The 17,204-nt window shown below is 45.2% G+C and overlaps 1 protein-coding gene across 1 annotated transcript in view; it reads right to left on the reverse strand.

The window, feature by feature from the left end:
* Positions 1-502: 502 nt before the first annotated feature.
* The window catches only part of RNF144A (ring finger protein 144A), a 65,009-nt gene continuing 48,307 nt past the window's right edge, over positions 503-17,204 (reverse strand). The window contains exons 7-8 of the mRNA XM_038740031.1: positions 13,254-13,343; positions 503-1,108 (exon numbers count right to left, since the gene is read on the reverse strand). Of these exons, the coding sequence (XP_038595959.1) occupies positions 977-1,108; positions 13,254-13,343 (222 nt within the window). The 3' untranslated portion in view covers positions 503-976. The remainder of the gene's footprint in view (positions 1,109-13,253; positions 13,344-17,204) is intronic.

A 17,204-nucleotide genomic window follows, 5' to 3' on the forward strand; every position in this document is an offset into this window, starting at 1 on the left:
TAATTTCAGACTCTACCCTGAGCACACAGACTTTCTAAAACTCTTGAAAAGCGGCAACTCCTGAAGAGATCTGAAACTGCATTCTCACTATGCAAAATTCAAAAGAGGCTTATGATGGCTTAAATCCACCTTGTTCATCTTCATTATTCTTGGAAAAATACTTATCACAAAAGATTTCCAAATGACAACAGGGATAAAAAGAGTAGTACTAGCCAGCATTTTCGAAAATCTGACTTAGATCAATTCTGCCTCAATTAGGAGATAGACAAGTCTTGAATAACTTATTTTAAGAATGAGATGCCATTTAGAGAAGCAGTGTGGCTCAGTGGAAAGAGTACGGGCTTTGGAGTCAGAGGTCATGGGTTCAAATCCCAGCTCCGCCACTTGTCAGCTGTGTGACTTTGGGCAAGTCACTACTTAACTTCTCTGTGCCTCAGTTACCTCATCTGTAAAATGGGGATTGAGACTGTGAGCCCCCCATGGGACAATCTGATCACCTTGTAACCTCCCCAGTGCTTAGAACAGTGCTCTGCACACAGTAAGCGTTTAATAAATGCCATCATCATCATCATTAGATGTCACTTGGCCTTCAGGAAAATGTTTTATATTGAGATGCATTTTAGGCTACTTTGCTGATCTTCCTGTCCTGTTCCCTCAGCTTTTGGGAAACTAACGTAACCGTGTGCTTGACCTACAGTAGCTCCCTTTTGCAATCACCCGGACATCGACATCTTACTGCGACGCATGCTCTGATCGCCTGACTTGTCTTCCTCAATCCCCCTTGAACCCGGCGTGGCCGTGGGCAACTGTCCAGGCCCCCATTCCTGGGATTTAGGTGCCGTGGAAGTCACTGGAAAGCAGGATGGGGCAAGTAAGGCTACATCGAGGTGAAGTGCCGGGGAGCCGGGAGAGGAGTGAAGTGGGAGAGGAGCGAACCCGGCTCCCCCGTCTAGAAGCTCCCTCCATCTTCTCTCGTCTAGGTGGGCAATGGGTCATCGTCTCCTTTACTGCACTTGCACTTGCAGCAGAGGACGAAAGGAGTAGCCAGAAGGAGGAAGGGTGACGCCACCAACAACAGGAGGCCGAATCCAGCAAAGATCCCCACCACCTGCAATATGGAAGAGAAGAATACGCATTAGTGGATTGTACATGAGCCCAAACACACTTGTCTGTCTCCCCCTCTAGACTGTAAGCTTGTTGTGGGCAGGGAATGTGTCTGCTGTATTGTACTCTCTCGCTTTTCGTATAGCACTCTGTACACAGTAAGCACTCAATAAATATGACTGATGGACTGAGAAGCTCTTTGTGGGCAGGGAATAAATCACTTGCTTGTTTCATACTTCCCAAGCAAATGCAAGCTCGTGGTGGGCAAGGAGTGTGTCTGCTTATTGTTATATTGTACTCTCCCAAGCGCTCAGTACAGTATAACGCACACATTAAGTGCTCAATAAATATGACTGACTGAATGAATCTAGATGCTCAATAAATACCACTGCTATGTACCAATTTTTCAAACACCAAAATGGGTGACTGAAGTTTACTCACAGAAGCCCCAAATATCTCACCAACTCTGAGCACCCTAGTACACTTGTTAGCTTTTTTTCCCCTATGGTATTGGTTAAGCACTTCCGATGGCCCAGGCACTGTGCTAAGCACTGGGGTAATAATAATAATGGTATTTGTTAAGCGCTTACTATTTGCAAAGCACTGTTCTAAGTGCTGGGGTGATCAGGTTGCCCCCCGGGGGGCTCACAGTCTTAATCCCCATTTTATAGATGAGGGAACTGAGGCACAGAGAAGTGACTTGCCCAAAGTCACACAGCTGACAATTGGCAGAGCCAGGATTTGAACCCATGACCTCTGACTCCAAAGCCCGTGCTCTTATCCACTGAGCCACGCTGCTTCTCTCTGTGTGGCATGTAGATACAAGCTTACATGCCATCCATGTCCTACATGCGGCTCACATTCTTAATCCACATTTTACAGACGAGGTAACTGAGGCACAAAGAAGTGAAGTGACTTGCTGAAGGTCACACAGCAAACAAGTGGCAGAGCCGGGATTAGAAGCCCAGCCCTTCTGACTCTCAATCCCGGGCTCTAGACACTAGGACCACGCAGTTTCTGCCCTAGTTAATAGGGGAGGGGAAGAGGTGGTAAGAGAAGCAATCGACAGGGCACCCATTCATCTCGGTGACTACTGAGTGCTCATTCAGAAACAGCATGCCTCAATGGAAAGAGCATGGGCTTGAGAGTCAGAAGTCATGGGTTCAAATCCCAGCTTCGCCATTTGTCAGCTGTGTGACCTTGGGCAAGTCTCTGTGCCTCAGTTCCCTCTTCTGTAAAATGGGGATTAAGACTGTGAGCCCCACGTGGGATAACCTGATCACCGTGTATGCTCCCCAGTGCTTAGAACAGTGCTTTGCACATAGTAGGTGCTTAACAAATGCCATTATTATTATTATTATTATTATTATTCAGATAAAGATCAAGAATAGAGCCCGGAGGCTTATTGACCCTAGAGCTGTGTCTTGTACTTCCATATTGATTTATGCCAATCCTCGGCAATTGGGTATCAGTGTATATTGATCCATCAATCAATGGTATTTACTAAGTGCTTACTGTGTGCAGAGCCTTGTACTAAGCACCTGGGAGAATGCAATGCGACAAAACTGGCAGACATGTTCCCTGCCCACAGTAAGCTTCTGGTCTAGAAGAGGACACAGATGTGAATATAAATCAATTACCGATATGTACATGATTCTACGCATATGTATGTTCTAGTGAACTGGTCTATCAGTGGTATTTATTGAGTGTTTACATGTGCAAAGTACTATACTAAACATTTGAGAGATTATAATACAACAGAGTTGGTGGACACATTCCCTGCCCGTGGGAATAATGAACATTCAAGTTTGTTCATTCCGATTCCACTGTTTGGGAAATATTTCTGTGCCTGCTTACCTCATCAGAGTGTAAGTGTCTCACGGGCAAGAAATGTGTCTGACACTTCTGCGGTACTTTCGAAATGCTTAATTCAGTGACTGTATTCAGCAGGGAAGCAGCATGGTGTAGTGGATAGATCCCAGGCCTGGAGTCAGAAGGCCAAGGGTCCCAATCCCGGCTCCGCCACTAGTCTGCTGCTGTAAGACCTTGGGCAAGTCACTTTACTCCTCTGTGCCTCAGTTACCTCATCTGTAAAAGGGGGATTGAGACTGAGTCCCACGTGGCACAGAGACTGTGTCCAACCCGATTTGCTTGTATCCACCCCAGGACTTAGTACAGTGTCTGGAACATAGTAAGTGCTTAAGAAATACCATGATTTATTATCATTATTATTATTACTATTACTGGTACTCAATACTGTTTCTATTGCTATGACTGCTACCTCTACTATTCCTACCAAAATAAACAGCGTTGCCTAGTGACATGCAGCAGAGCCTAGTGGAAAGAGAACAGGGCTGGGAGTTAAGAGAAACTGGGTTCTAATTCTGGGTCCACCACTTGGCTGCTGTATGACCTTAACTGCTCTGCCACAGTTTTCTCATTTGTAAAATGTGGATCAAATGTTCTTCTCTCTTAGGCTTTGAGCCCCTTGTGGGACATGGACATTGTCTGATCTGATTGCATTGTATCTACCCCAGCCCTTAGCCTAGTATTTGGCACCTAGCAGATGCTTAATTTATTTACTCTCCCCCTTCCCAAGGCTTTATTGAAGGCACATCTCCTCCAAAAGGCCTTCCCAGGCTAAGTCCCACTCTTCCTCATCTCCCGCTCCCTTCCGCGTCAACCTGACTTGTCCCTTTGCTCTTCCCCCGACTCCCAGCCCCACTGCACTTATGTATGTATCCATCATTTCATTTAATGATGGCATTTATTAAGCACTTACTATGTGCAAAGCACTGTTCTAAGTGCTGGGGAAGTTACAAGGTGATCAGGTTGGCCCACAGAGGGCTCACAATCTTAACCCCCATTTTACAGATGAGGTAACTGAGGCACAGAGAAGTTAAGTGACTCGCCCAAAGTCACACAGCTGACAATTGATGGAGCCAGGATTTGAACCCATGACCTCTGACTTCAAAGCCAGTGCTCTTTCCACTGAATCATGCTGCTTCTCTATCTGTACTGATGTCTGTCTCCCCTCCTCTAGACTGTGACCTCATTGTGGGCAGGGACTGTCACTGTTTACTGTTGTATTTTTCTTTCCCAAGTGCTTATTATGGCGCTCTTCACACAGTAAGCGTTTAATAAATATGATTCAATGAAATACTACAATTATTGTTACTACTGTTAACAGAGCTCAAGTTCTGCTCTATGCTATACCACCGACCCATAGCATAAATCAGGCTCGGAGAAGTACTGCAAACACATACTTTAAGTCTGGTTCTTGCACTGTGGCTCAGTGGAAAAGAACATGGGCTTTGGAGTCAGAGGTCATGGGTTCAAACCCCGGCTCCGCAAATTGTCAGCTGTGTGACTTTGGGCAAGTCACTTAACTTCTCTGTGCCTCAGTTACCTTATCTGTAAAATGGGGACTAAGACTGTGAGCCCCACGTGGGACAACCTGATCACCTTGTAACCTCCCCAGCGCTTAGAACAGTGCTTTGCACATAGTAAGCGCTTAATAAATGCCATTATAAAAAGAAAAAACAAGGTGTGCTGTTGGCTTCCGGGGTAGGGGGGCTGGGCAAGAGAATGTGGATGGCTTGGCGCAAACTATCACAGCTAACGAAAAACAAAGAAAGCCCAAGTACATCCCTGCTGACAATGGGATGTCTTCCATGCCTGCACTCACAAAAGGTTTTACAAAGAAGGCAGAGAAGTAGAGAAGCAGTGTGACCTGAAAGAGTCACAGGCTTGGGAGGCAGAGGACCTGGGTTCTAATCCTGCCTCTGCCACGGGTCTGCTGTGTGACCTTGGGCAAGTCATTTCACTTCTTTGTGCCTCAGTTCCCTCATCTGTAAAATGGGGATTAAATCCCAATCCCTCGGTGCTTAGAACAGTGCTTGGCACATGGTAAGCGCTTAACAAATACCACTATTATTATCAGCTTGTGAGCCCCATGCGGGACAGGGCCTCTGTCCAGCCTCATTAACTTGTATCTGTCCCAGCGCTTAGCACTTAAAAAGTCCCATAATTATTATTTTTGCTGGTAGGTGGCCCAGGATGTACTCTCCTAAGTGCTTAGTACAGTGCTCTGCACAGAGAAAGCACTCAATAAATACCCTTGATTGTCACTAACAAGACAGCAGCACCACTTGACAGTACCCAGAAAGGGTGACCAGTCCTATTTGGGGACAGGCGTTACTGGGGGAGGTTTTTATGGTATTTTTTCAGCACTTACTATGTGCCAGGCACTGTACTGAGTGCTGAGGCAGATACAGGTTAATCAGGTTAGACACAGTCCATGCCCCACATGGGGCTCAGAGTCTTAATCTCCATTTTTCAAATGAGTTTACTGAGGCCCAGAGAAGTTAAGTGACTTTTCCAAGGTCACACAGAAGACAAGTGGCAGAGGCAGGATTAGAACCCAGTCAGTTCCTTCTGAATCTCAGGTCTGTGCTCTATCCAGTAGGCTACACTTGCTTCACTAGGCCACGCTGTTCACCCCAAATGAGGACAGGGACTAGAAATGTGTCTCTAAAATAGTCTCTTCCCTGATGGTCAGTTCATCAGTAAAACACGGCTGGTGAGCTGGGGGACAAAAAAACAGACAAAAGACATCCGCTGTTCTATGGCCACAGACTAGACAGTCTGGGGAAGGAGGTTTTCTAACCACCAGATAGCTTCTGTGTAAACACGGCCCAGGCCCGGAAGCAGGAAATCATCATCATCAATCGTATTTATTGAGCGCTTACTGTGCAGAGCACTGTACTAAGTGCTTGGCACTGTACTAAGCACTTGATAATAATGGCATTTATTAAGTGCTTACTATGTGCAAAGCACTGTTATAAGCACTGAGGAGGTTACAAGGTGATCAGGTTGTCCCACAGGGGGCTCACAGTCCTCATCCCCATTTTTACAGATGAGGTAACTGAGGCACAGAGAAGTTAAGTGACTTACCCAAAGTCACACAGCTGACAATTGGCGGAGCCAGGATTTGAACCCGTGACCTCTGACTCCAAAGCCCGTGCTCTTTTCCAATGAGCCACGCTGCTTCTCTGCCCATAAATAAAAAAGCACTGTTCTAAGTGCTGGGGGGGATACAAGGTGATCAGGTTGTCCCACGTGGGGCTCCCAGTCTTAATCCCCATTTTACAGATGAGGGAACTGAGGCTCAGAGAAGTTAAGTGACTTGCCCAAGGTCACAGAGCAGACATGTGGCAGAGCCGGGATTCGAACCCATGACCTCTGACTCCCAAGCCCGGGCTCTTTCCACTGAGCCACGCTGCTTCTCTAATGAAACCAACAGCGTCCAACAACATCCAATCCAATACTTCATGTCTAACTCGAATACCGTAGCTCCAAGATGCTCCCCTTTGAATGTTCTTGAGGAAAATTAAATGTTCTCTTTCCAAGAGCCTTTTACAGGAGTGATTACTCCAGGAAAAGAAAATGAGAACCGAGAATGTTTCACAGAGTCCACATTATGCGATGGTGGCCAGGAAGGCCTTCCCCCTGGATCACTCCGGAGTTATTTTATTTGAAGAAACCGTAAGGGCCACCAGGGCTGACACTAAAAATGAGAGCCCTCCATCATCATGCTACTCCCATGAGGCAGAAATGAAAGACATGCAGCCGGTGGATTTTAAATTGTTTACATCCCCCAATAGCCTTTTCTCCATCACAAACACATTGGCTTCCACCGGCAATCATTTTAGGCCTTCAAACTACTCTGCCTTTCTTTTTCCTCGGTTTTCAACAGAGGGCATTGCCACATACACAATAAAAGGAAATCTGACCCACTGCACATTCTGTTATGCAACCAACATAACCAATTTCTGCATTAGGAGTGGAACAGCCTATTTGCAGAGGAGGAAAAGAAAAAAAAATAGAACTATTTGATCTGAGAGGTCACAAAAACAATACATATAAACGGCTTCGGGTTTAGAGGCGGCGACGCTTCCTGAGAGGTGCCGAGATCGTTTCTAAAACGGTAAATAGCTGATGTACAATAGACAGAGGGTTTCCCAAGGGCAATATTTCTTCTAGTTGTGCATCCCAGTGCCTGCTACAAGTATTTCTCTATTGAAGCTCAGCAACAGCAGCTGCCATTGGGAGGGCAAATCCGCATAATGAACTGTAGCCAGCCCAGTGCCTGCCTGGAGCTGGAGACCTCCTGAGAAGCAGCAAGTTATTAAATGGTTTGTATTCCCTTTGCTCCTTCCTAGCTGCTCCAGTTATTTTTCCCCCTTTTGGAATTGTCAGTGTTTGTCGAAGAAGAGTTGTCGTGGTTTATATACGCATTAAAATAGTAATAATAATGGCATTTATTAAGCGCTTACTATGGGCAAAGCACTGTTGTAAGCGCTGGGGAGGTTACAAGGTGATCAGGTTGCCCCAAAGGGGGCTCACAGTCAATCCCCATTTTACAGACGAGGCAACGGAGGCACAGAGAAGTTAAGTGACTTGCCCAAAGTCACACAGCTGACAGTTGGCAGAGCTGGGATTTGAACCCATGACCTCTGACTCCAAAGCCCGGGCTCTTTCCACTGAGCCATGCTGCTTCTCTAATTCCTACTTGTATACTCTTTCCCATAGCTCAGTATGGCACTCTGCCCAAATAAGTGCTTAAATAATAATAATAATGGTATTTGTTAAGCGTTTATTGTGTGCCAGGCACTGTACTAAGTGCTGGGGTGGATACAGACAAATTCATTCATTCATTCAATCATATTTACTGAGCGCTTACTGTGTGCAGAGCACTGTACTAAGGACAGAGTCCCCGTCCTACATGGGGCTCACCATCTCAATCGCCATTTTACACATGTTGTAACTGAGGCCCAGAGAAGTGAAGTCTTTTAGACTGTGAGCCCACTGTTGGGTAGGGACTGTCTCTATATGTTGCCAACTTGTACTTCCCAAGCGCTTAGTACAGTGCTCTGCACACAGTAAGCGCTCAATAAATATAATTGATGATGAAGTGACTTGTCCAAGGTCACACAGCAGGTACGTGGCAGAGTCAGGATTAGAACCCGTGACCTTCTGACTCCTGGGCCCAGGCTCTATCCACTCTGGAGATGATATTACTGCTACAGCCTCGCCATTAATCCACTTCGTCGTCAGTCCTGACGACGCAGTGTCCTGTCATTCTGATTTTGGCAGACTACAGCGAGTTCTGCCGCCACGTCTCGTCGGAGGATAAAGTCGGACAACACGTCGTGAGTTCTCGGAAACGCCAAGTTCTTTGGAAACGACGTTCAAATACCGGAGGAGAACTGGCTGTGATTTTGTCTTTCTAGGTGGTACTTGGTTTCAATGGTGGGTTTCTCCCATGCGTACTCACAATGAGAAAACTAAGAAGCCGTACTCTCCATCCCACTGTCCCCCCCTCCATCCCCCCGCCTGCCCTCTCCATCCCCCCCCATCTTACCTCCTTCCCTTCCCCACAGCACCTGTATATATGTATATATGTTTGTACATATTTATTACTCCATTTATTTATTTTACTTGTACATATCTATTCTATTTATTTTATTTTGTTAATATGTTTGGTTTTGTTTTCTGTCTCCCCCTTCTAGACTGTGAGCCCACTGTTGGGTAAGGACTGTCTTTATATGTTGCCAACTTGTACTTCCCAAGAGCTTAGTACAGTGCTCTGCACACACTAAGCACTCAATAAATACGATTGATTGATTGATTTAGCGAGTTAGCAACTCTGCGCAGAGGTAGCTGTGGCGGCTACTGAAAAAACAGAGTGATGACTCCGGTACCACATTTTTCAGAGTAAAGCGGTACGGGAGGTTCGTTCTCACACCCCTGTGGAGTGCAAATTCCACACGATCTTGGTACAGAACTACCTCTTTACGTAGAGAGAACTAAATCTTTCATTGGCCTTCCACACCCACCCCCCAAAAAAACCACAACCCAAAACAGCACAGCTTCGTTTAACTTCCTGCTACCTGTGTCACAATTTTAGTTGATGTGACTACTTTTCAGGTACTCCAGCAGAAGACACTGACTTGGTGGGAAGCAGAGGGGAAAGAGCACAGAGAGGCTGCAATACAGAGCCAGGCTCTATTATGATATTTGTTAAGCATGGTCCCGAGCTCTGGGGTAGATAGGAGATGAGCAGCTCGGACATGGTCTCTGTTGCACACTGGGCACATTATTAAAGGGAGAGAGAATAGGAATTGAATCCCCATTTTACAGATGAGGAAGCTGAGGCATGGAGAAGTTAAGTGACTTGCCCAAAGTCACACAGAAGGCATGTGGAAGAACAGGGATTGGAACCCAGGTCTCCTGACTTCCAGACATGAGTTTTTTGGTATCTCCTGTTGCAGCCAACCCTCCGTGAAAGTCTGTCTGTCTCTTTTTCCCTCCCTTTACCCTCCTCTCCCGGCACGACACACACACACTTTCTGTCACCGGAGGTTGACTGACCACAGTCTCCTGACCCGTGTGCTGGAGTTTCGGCTAGACAAACACTATGCTGGCTCCATTTGCCCAGCTGATGTTGAAAGTGTCAAATTTTTGCGGAAGCATCTCAGAAAATAGAAATGGATGCCCGAAGAGGAAGCTGGCGGGAGATGCAGCTTAAAACCTGTTTAAGACACATAAAGCCTGTTCCAAAGATTGTGAGATATTCACTAAAACCTTCCTAAGACATCTTTCAATGGCATAGCTATTAAAAATGTATTAACTGGGAAAACACCTTGGAAAAAATGAAAAATTATGGGTATAGATAGGATTTAGAAATTTTATTGCTGCCTTTTTGTTTTGTTTTGTTGTCCATCTCCCCCCTTCTAGACTGTGAGCCTGTTGTTGGGTAGGGACCACTGTTGGGTAGGGACCGTCTCTATATGTTGCCAACTTGTACTTCCCAAGCACTTAGTACAGTGCTCTGCACACAGTAAGCGCTCAATAAATACGATTGATTGATTGATTGCCTCTATTTATTGCCGAACTGTACTTTCCAAGAGCTTAGTACAGTGCTTGGCACACAGTAAGCACTCAATAAATACGACTGAATGAATGACTAGAAGGGCATTAAGCAACCTTTCAGAATATTAAGAATGGCCAAAAATATAAGAAATATTGAAATTCTCTAATTACAATACCGTAAGAATTAGTTTACCTTTTATTATTTTTGCTCTACCACTGTTTTATGCATGGATGGCTCCTTTCTAGTTGTGAGAACTATCCAGTCAGTCAATCAATCATATTTATTGAGAGCTTACTGCGTGCAGAGCACTGTACTAAGCAATTGGGAGAGTACAATACAACAGAATTAGCAGACACGTTCACTGCTCATAACAAGCTTTACTCTCGAGAGGGAGACAGAGATTAATATGAATAAAAAAGTAATTGATAATATAGAATTTAAAGATAAGCACACAAGTGTTGAGGGGTTTAGAGTGGGATGCATATCATATGTCCAAAGGTCACAGATCCAAGTGCTGAGACAACATAGAAGGGAGAGTGAGCCAGGGAAAAGAGGGCTTAACTTCCGGTTTTCCTATTTCAGCACATGCTGTTTTAGATATTCCAGGCTTGGCTAGGTAATAATAATAATAACAATAATAATTGTGGTATTCATTCATTCGATCATATTTATTGAGTGCTTACTGTGTACAGAGCACTGTATTAAGCGCTTGGGAAGTATAAGTTGGAAAAACATAGACAGTCCCTACCCAACAACGGGCTCACAGTCTAGAAGGGGGAGACAGTCAGCATTAAGTGCTTACTATGTGCCAAGCACTGTACTAAACGTTCAGGTGGATACAAGCAAATCGGGTTGGACACAGTCCATATTCCCATATGGGGCTCACAGTTTCAATCCCTGTTTTACAGATGAGGTATCTGAGGCACGGAGAAGTAAAGTGACTTGCCCAAGGTCATACAGCAGACATGCGGTGGAGCTGGAATTAGGTAAATTTCAATTTGTCACAGTCCTCGTTTTGCTTCAAAAGATTTTATTTACACCACTATTTTACTTCCCTTTGTGTTTTTAGTGGTAGTTTTTAAATGGTATTTGCTAAGTGCTTACTATGTGCCAGGCACTGTATTAAGTGCTGAGTAGATACAAGGTTGTACACAGTACATGTCCCACTTGGGACTCACAGTCTTAATCCCGATTTTCCATATGAGGCAACTGAGACACACACGCTTAGGGAGTTGCCCAAGGTCACACAGGGGACAAATGGCAGAGCAAGATTAGAACCCAGGTCCTCTGACTCCCAGGGCTGTGCTATTTCACTAGGTCACGCTGTTTCCCATTAAGTTTTAGGTCTTGGGTTATTTTCTCCTTGCTATTTCTTCATAGTTTAGTAGCTCTACGGACTCTCGTGTAGGTTCATGAAGTACGGTGAGAGGCCTAGAGAGTTTGCAGAGGGGAGGCATTGTGGCCTAATGGAAAGAGCATGAGATGTCAGACAGCTTGGATCCTGGCTCCACCACTGGCCCCACTGGGTGACGCAGCACAAGCCACTTAATAATAATAACAATAATAATAATAATAATAATAATAATAATAATGGCTTTTATTAAGCACTTACTATGTGCAGAGCACTGTTCTAAGCACTGGGGAGTTTACAAGATGATCAGGTTGTCCCACGGGGGGCTCACAGTCTTAATCCCCATTTTACAGATGAGGTAACTGAGGCACAGAGAAGTTAAGTAGCTTGCCCAAAGTCACACAACTGACAATTGGCGGAGGTAGGATTTGAACCCATGACCGCTGACTCCAAAGCCCGGGCTCTTTCCACTGAGCCACGCTGCTTCTCTGTCTGCCTCACTTTCATCATCTTTAAGAGGGGATGAGGTCCTTGCTCTCCTTCCTCTTTTAGACTGTGAGTCCTGTGGGGGACAGGGACTGTGTCCAATCAGCTCCTGCTTGGCATATAGTAAAGGCTTAATAAATACTACAGTTATTAGATCTCTGCACAGACCTTGCCCCCAGATTTCATATGAATAATGTCTCTCTCCCCCTCTCGACTGTAAGCTCGTTATGGACAGGGAATGTGTCTGCTCATTCTGTTTTTATGTACTCTCCCAAGTGCTTAGTACAGTGCTCTGCACATAGTAAGCACTCAGTAATTATGACCAATTGATTAACTACTATCACTACTACTACTACTACTACTACTACTACTACTACTATTACCGCTATACTACAGCTATTACCAGGGCGTAGCATGACTGAAGACCTAGACATGATATCCCACTTCCTCCTTTCTCCATGAAGCTTTTAATAATAATAATAATAATAATAATAATAATAATAATAATGGCATTTATTAAGTGCTCATTCTGTGCAAAGCACTGTTCTAAGCGCTGGGGAGGTTACAAGGTGATCAGGTTGTCCCATGGGAGGCTCACAGTCTTCATCCCCATTTTACAGATGAGGTAACTGAGGCCCAGAGAAGTTAAGTGACTTGCCCAAAGTCACACAGCTGACAATTGGCAGAGCCGGGATTTGAACCCATGACCTCTGACTCCAAAGCTCACGATCTTTCCACTGAGCCATGCTGCTTCTCTAAGCACTCGAGTCCCCGGTCCGTGACCCTGGCTGACCCAAGGCCCCCTTCAGATGTGTCGACCTTTAGGCTCTCAGGGGAGGAACTGAAATCCAAACATTCTGTTATCATTTGGGACATAATAGTAACTGTGACATTTGTTAAGTGCTTACACTGTGCCAAGCACTCTTCTAAGTAGGTCCAAGATCATCAGGTCCCACATGGGGCTCACACTGTAGGTAGGAGGGAGAACAGGGCACTGAGGCAACACAGAAGTTGAGTGACTTGTCCAAGGTTATGCAGCAGGCAAGTGGCAGAGGTGGGATTAGAACCCAAATCCCCTGACTCCTAGGCCACACTGCTTCACTAATTTGAATCTTCTAAGTGGATTCAAATGACTGAAATAGCATGTGTGAACCCAATCCAGAGCCAGATCCCACAGGCCTCGGAGAAAAGTGACGTTGCTTCATCTTTGGGGTTACGCCCAAATGCCTCCCATGACCTTTTTCTCTGCCATCATGGGAGTCCCCGTCTGCCCTCTCTCTCTCTCTCTCTCTCTCTTCACCTGCCTGCCGTCGCAACAAACGCTGAGCATTCGAAGCAGGGGCTGGGTGAGGCTGGTCAGCCCTGATCACCTACCTGTGTTCTGTGCCAGATCACTGAAGCCCTGGAGTGGCCTAGCTTGTTTCGACAAGGCCCTTTATCATAATGGATGAGGAGGAAGTCGTCCTGTGAAGTAGAAAATGGAAGCTTTTGTGGGTTATGGACATTCTGATGTGTTCGAATGGCAATAGCTGAATGCAAACAAACATTCCTCCAAACCCACTTCGCTAATCCCCAAACGGCTCATTAAAGTAGCAGAGCCAGAACCAAGGAGGAAAGGTCACTTCCAAGTTGACTAGAATCATCAAATCTTTACTCTCCCAGGTCATTGGCCCCTCGCTCCTGAGCTAGTGGGGAAGACACACCAAAACAAAACACTGATAGCTAAAGAGAGCCCTTATTGATGATATTATTATGTGAAATTTTGAAAGGGCCCAAAATATCTCTCTGGGAAAGTACACACTGTGCGTGTGCTTTTATTCAGGTGAATCAAAGAGATTTTGGTGCATTTATTTTCCTCCTAAGTATGTAGAACTAGTGGGACCTAGTGAAAGAGCATGGGCCCGGGAGATAGAGGACCTGGGTTCTAATCCCAGATCCATCAAGCACCTGCTGTGTGACCTTGGGCCAGTCACTTAACTTCTCTTAATTTAGAGAAGCAGAGTGGCTCAGTGGAAAGAGCTCGGGATTGGGAGTCAGAAGTCATGGGTTCTAATCCCGGCTCCTCCACTTGTCAGATGCGTGACTTTGAGCAAGGCACTTCTCTTCGCTGGGCCTCAGTTACCTCATCTGTAAAATGAGGATTAAGACTGTGAGCCCCATGTGGGACAACCTGATTATTTTGTATTCCACTCCCCCAGCGCTTAGAACAGTGCCTGGCACATAGTAAGAGCTTAATAAATACCATCATTATTATTCTCTGCTCTTCAGCACCCTCATTTGCAAAACGGGTATTCAATACCAGCTCTTCCTCTTACGTAGACTGAGAGCCCCATGTGGGACCTGATGATCTTGTATCTACCCAGTACTTAGTACAAGGCATGGCATACGTAAGCGCTAGACAAATACCATAATTATTATTATCATTTCCCCAGTGCTTGACAGATGGTAAATGCTTAATAAACACCAAATTATCTGTCTCCCTGAAACAGGCCCTAACCCATTTGATTGGGTGATTAACACTATGATAACCACCAGATTTAATGGAGGTTTATCATATCAAACACAGTGGCTGTTCCTGGTGCTCAAGGTCCAAGCAGAAGGGAGAACAGGGGATATTATCCACATTTTACAGAAGAGGAAACTGAGGCTCAGAGAGGTTATCTGAAGGTCACAGAGCAGGCCCCTGATTCAGAGTCACATATAAAAAAAAAATCAACAACTCTGGTCTCTTCCTTGACAGGAAACATCATTTTCATCTTATACAATCCAACAGAACTGGAGAAGGAAATGCCATTAAGTCTGAAAAAAATGGCATAATAGAAAGGAAGAGGAGAGGGATGGATAAAGAAGTCTTTACTCAGACCACTGTTGTTGAGAAAACCTTGAGGCTCCATTTAGGTAAACAATCAGGAGATCTTATAGGGCTAAGGATGAAGAAAGTTACATTTCCCAAGGCTAAAACACACCCACGATCTGCTGGAACAGCTCTCAAACCAAGTTAGTCAACAACCACTAGGTTAGAATATCAGATTGCTAGGTGGCTTTCCTTAGAATGAGCCTCAGAAGAAATTTAGTAGAAAAGGCCATCTAAAATGTACTAAATGGACCATTAGGGAGAAACAATTGCAGGATCTGAAGTCCGATTTGGTCGATTATTCTAACTTCAGACACTTCCTATGCCATTGTTAGAGAGAATGTTTTTGCAAGCTTTGGGGTGAAGTAGACACAATAGGACAAGCTATAAATGTACACAACCACAGCAGCAAGAAGTCAGAATTAAAAACAGAGGGATTTAAAAGATTTGTTCAAATTTCTCCCTCGAGTTTGTGATTCTAGCCTCATCCATCACTACTGCTGATTCATTTTCAACATCCTCATCAAAACCACCAAAGGCATACAAATTTTCTACGATATTCATGCTGACACATAAACCATTATAAGGTATGATTATAGACATGAAATCCATCTTATATGTCTATCTTGGGGATTGGGAAAACATAAAGTCATTTCAGTGACTGTAAGCTCGTTGCAGGCAGGGGACATGTCTACCAATTCTATTGCATTGTACTCCCCCAAGGCCAAATTGTACTTTCCAAGCGATTAGTACAGTGCTCTGCACACAGTAAGTGCTCAATAAATATGATTGAATGAATGAATGAACTTAGTTTAGTGCTCTGCACATGGTTAGCACTTCAATGCAATTGACTGACTGATTAATTAAGATGAAACAAATACAGCCCTGATTTTTCAGCAGCTACTGGGTTAGAAAAAAATCAAAATCATAGAAGCTTGTTGGTAAAATAGCCTTGTGGTCATCAGAAACAGAGTGGGGCAGCTTCTCAAACCGTCTCAATTCCGCAGCGAGCCTGGCTGAACTGGGCAGGCCCTCGCCAGTTCAGGAACAAGTCAATATCTTTTGCCATTCTCAAGAAATCTTCCCGGGGACTTAAAGTCAACTTTCCATCCATAGGGTAACAGGGGCAGGAACGGTCTGGAGACAAAAATCCTCTGCTGTTCCCAAAGTGTCCACCCAGTTGGCAATCTCCCCGGCCAGGCCTTGCCAGGGCTGCTATCAAGGGGCACAATGACCGCCAGGAACTCCCACTTTGGGTAGTTCCTTCCTCTCCTCTGGCCGGGGTGAGTGTGTAGCAAATTGGCCAAAAGGCAAACGGCATGGGGAAAGAACCTAGTAACTGGGTCACCGGCTCTGAATGCTCAAGCCTCGGCAGGCTGCAGGCTAGCTCCTAGCACTACCAACCGAGCAGCCACAAAAACCATGACGGGGGTATTTCTGAAACACTTACTACGGGCCCAGCATTGTGCTAAGTGCTGGGGGGTGATAGAATCAGATCAGAAACCCCCCACTCCAGGCACGGAGATTATGTCTAATTCCCACCTGCCTATTCTCTCCCAGCACTTAGCTCAGTGCTCTGCATGCAGTAAGCACTTAGTATATACTATTCTTACGTCAGCAGATCGAAGCCTTGCTGCAGCTTTTTGGCCGAGCAGAAACATTCCCCAGATCGGCCCATCTCACCTCCCTCCACCTTCCCGCCGGGTTCAGTGGCTAGATCCTGGGCTTGGGAGTCAGGACCTGAGTCCTAATCCCGGCTCTGCCACTTTTTTTTTTTTTAATGGCATTTATTAAGCGCTTACTATGTGCAAAGCACTGTTCTAAGCGCTGGGGAGGTTACAAGGTGATTAGGTTGTCCCACGTAGGGCTCACAGTATTAATCCCCATTTTACAGATGAGGTAACTGAGGCACAGAGAAGTGAAGTGACTTGCCCAAAGTCACACAGCTGACAATTGGCGGAGCCAGGATTTGAACCCATGACCTCTGACTCCAAAGCCCGGGCTCTTTCCACTGAGCCACGCTGCTTCTCTACAGCCACTTGTCGGCTGTGTGACCTTGGGCAGATCATTTTACTTCTCTGGTCCTCAGTTACCTCATCTGTCAAATGGGGATAAAGAGTGTGAGCCCTATGTGGGACAGGGACTATGTCCAAACTGAATAGCTTGTATCTGCCCCAATCAATCAATCAATCAATCAATCGTATTTATTGAGCGCTTACTGTTTGCAGAGCACTGTACTAAGCGCTTGGGAAGTACAATTTGGCAACATATGGAGACAGTCCCTACCCAACAGTGGGCTCACAGTCTAAAAGGGGGAGACAGAGAACAAAACCAAACATACTAACAAAATAAAATAAATAGAATAGATATGTACAAGTAAAATAAATAAATAGAGTAATAAATATGTACAAATATATATACATATATACAGGTGCTGTGGGGAAGGGAAGGAGGTAAGGTAATCCCCAGTG

This window comes from Tachyglossus aculeatus, chromosome X1 (assembly GCF_015852505.1).
Source record: "Tachyglossus aculeatus isolate mTacAcu1 chromosome X1, mTacAcu1.pri, whole genome shotgun sequence".
Classification (NCBI taxonomy): domain Eukaryota; kingdom Metazoa; phylum Chordata; class Mammalia; order Monotremata; family Tachyglossidae; genus Tachyglossus; species Tachyglossus aculeatus.